Source organism: Lipotes vexillifer, unplaced genomic scaffold (assembly GCF_000442215.2).
Source record: "Lipotes vexillifer unplaced genomic scaffold, Lipotes_vexillifer_v1.1 scaffold1086, whole genome shotgun sequence".
Lineage (NCBI taxonomy): Eukaryota > Metazoa > Chordata > Mammalia > Artiodactyla > Lipotidae > Lipotes > Lipotes vexillifer.
This window is the reverse complement of record NW_006771242.1, coordinates 850,521-852,798: the sequence shown is the minus strand read 5'-3', so window position 1 is coordinate 852,798 and position 2,278 is coordinate 850,521. Positions and strand designations below refer to the sequence as shown.

Sequence of the window (2,278 nt, the reverse complement as noted above, 5' to 3'; positions counted from 1 at the left end):
CGCGCCATCAGATTCTGAGCCCTTCTCCTCCTTCCCCAGTTTTCTTGCTGTTTCTTTTTCTTTACATTTTTCTCTCTCTTGCCCTTTCTCTTGTTTCCTTCTTTTTTCCTTCTCTCTTCCTCCGTCCCTCCTTTCCTTTCCCTCTCCCATTCTTCCTTTTATTTTCTTCCTTCCTTCCTTTACGTTTTTCTCTGGCCCTTCCTTTCATTTTAAATTCTCCTTTTCTTTCTCTCTCATCCCGTCTCCTCATCATTCTTTCCCCTCTCCCTCTCCTTCCTTTCTCTTATTTGTGCGCCCCCCCGTTCTTCCTTCCCTCCTTTATTCCTTTCTTTTTCTTTCACCTTGCCCTCTCCCTCACTTTTTTCCTTCCCATTTCGGGGCAGGGGGCAATCTGAAAACATTCAGCAACTTAAAAAAAAATCACCACCACCCTGAAAACTTTGCGCACGACCTCTGCCCTCGGCTCTGCCACGCGGCCGGGGCTGGCGAGAGGGGCCGCTGCCCGGTGGGCGACCCCTGCGGGGGATGGGGGAGCGGCCCGTGGCCCTGAGTGCGGCCTTGCCCCGACAGACCCCAGCGGGAGGGGCTGGCGGCTCCGAGCACAGAAAAATCGTCCTGGAGAAAATGGGTTCAGAAAGGCCTGGGTGGGGGACGAAGGGGGTGCAATAGGCACAGGCCGCTCCTTCCCCTCGAGGAAGCGCCTGGCACAGGTGCCACTGCAGGCTAAAAAAAGAAAAGGAAAAAGTCAGTTTTGTTTTAAACGCCCCCTTCTCCGCTGTCCGCTCCCGTCTTCCAAGTGGCGCTGCGGCTGGACCGCTGGTTTACGGATTATAAAAGAAATCAACAATTCTTTCCCTGCGACACCTCTGCAAGCCAGCTCAAGGCGAAACTTGAGTGTAACAGGTTCGGGGCAAAACGACAGTTCTTCTGAAATTTTTAATTTTAGAAAAAAATAAGAGCTTTTAAACATCTCAACTGTTTAAAAAATATAACATAGCAGAGAAAAAAACAACACCCAGAAGCCGTACATTTCATACACTTCAAATACAATAAGGAGCATTTGGGGAATCCCAGGGAGATGTTTTCTGCAAAGCTTGGGTTTAAAAGGTCACAAGTAATCTACAATTTTAAAAAGAAGAAGAAAGCACAACACCACATATAAAGAAATCTTCCAAAGAGGAAAGGCCAAGGCTCATTCGGCCTGGGGTCCCCATTCACAGCTTTTGGGGTTCTTGTCTTCACCAAGTTGCTGTTACAAGAGTCCACCCAGCACCTGCTGTTTCTGGCCTGTGGCCCCTCTTCAGAGCACCCCCAAGGCCACCAAAGGGGGCATTTGAACGACCTGAGGACGGCTACCGAGAACCTAAGGGCCCTTGAAGCGAAGCTCGGTCTCTGCTTTCTCTGGAAGCGGCGGGGGAGGGAGAGACATCCCCTGGCGAGATGTTTACCGCTCTTTGAGGCACCAGGCCTCAGAGTTGTTCCCTCTCTTTCCTCCGTCTCCAGTTGGACGACCGCAGGCCCCTGGCCCCGAAACATCACACATCCAAACCAGCGCCCAGCACCCTTTTCAGGTGCCCGGCAAGCACAGCCTTACCTTGAACGGCCTTTTCCTGGTCGGTGCGGCTGGCCAGCGGGGCAGGCAAGCTCTGCGCGGCTCCCAGCAGCCGCATTTTGCACGGGCTCCTACGGCCCAGGATGCTGTCGATGCAGTAAGAGGAGAGCAAAGTTGGAGATTTACTTTTGCACTCGGGCCTCTCGGAGCAGCCCTCCTCCTGGTACTGATTGCTCATGGCTGGGGTTTTTTCCCTGGGCGCAGAGAAGCGGGCCGCTGGCTGCCTCTCGGGGCTGGTGGGATGGATGGGTGTGTGTTGGGGGGGTGGGGTTAGATGGCTGGTTATAATGGATACTGTTGCGATCTCTGTGCCTCTCTGCCTCGCTCGGTCGCTGGCTGCTGGCTCCCGCCCTGCCCGTGGCCGGAGCTCGCCCTCTCCGCGCTCAGGACAAGCTGTAACAAGTGTAGTGAGCTGCGGGCGCGGAGCTCTGGAGTCTCTCTTCTCCACGTGCTGAGAGGCGCCCTCTGATTGGCTGTCGCCAGAGGCCTGCGCCGGGCTGTGGGCTCCGCGAAAAACCCGGACTGGATTCCTGGAAGGCCGGCGGTGGAGGTGGGACAGCAGGCACGCACCCGAGCCAATTTTATTTTCATATTTTGTTTTTAGCCAACAACTTTCTAACTAACAACTTTCCTGGAGCGCCTCGTTTAACCCTTTAGGGCTAGCCC

At 54.2% G+C, this 2,278-nt stretch overlaps 1 protein-coding gene across 1 annotated transcript in view; it reads right to left on the bottom strand.

The window, feature by feature from the left end:
* ARX (aristaless related homeobox) overlaps window positions 1-1,790 on the bottom strand; it is an 11,328-nt gene extending 9,538 nt beyond the window's left edge. Inside the window, exons 1-2 of the mRNA XM_007446576.1 lie at window positions 1,595-1,790; window positions 425-723 (exon numbers count right to left, since the gene is read on the bottom strand). Of these exons, the coding sequence (XP_007446638.1) occupies window positions 425-723; window positions 1,595-1,790 (495 nt within the window). The remainder of the gene's footprint in view (window positions 1-424; window positions 724-1,594) is intronic.
* Window positions 1,791-2,278: the final 488 nt, after the last annotated feature.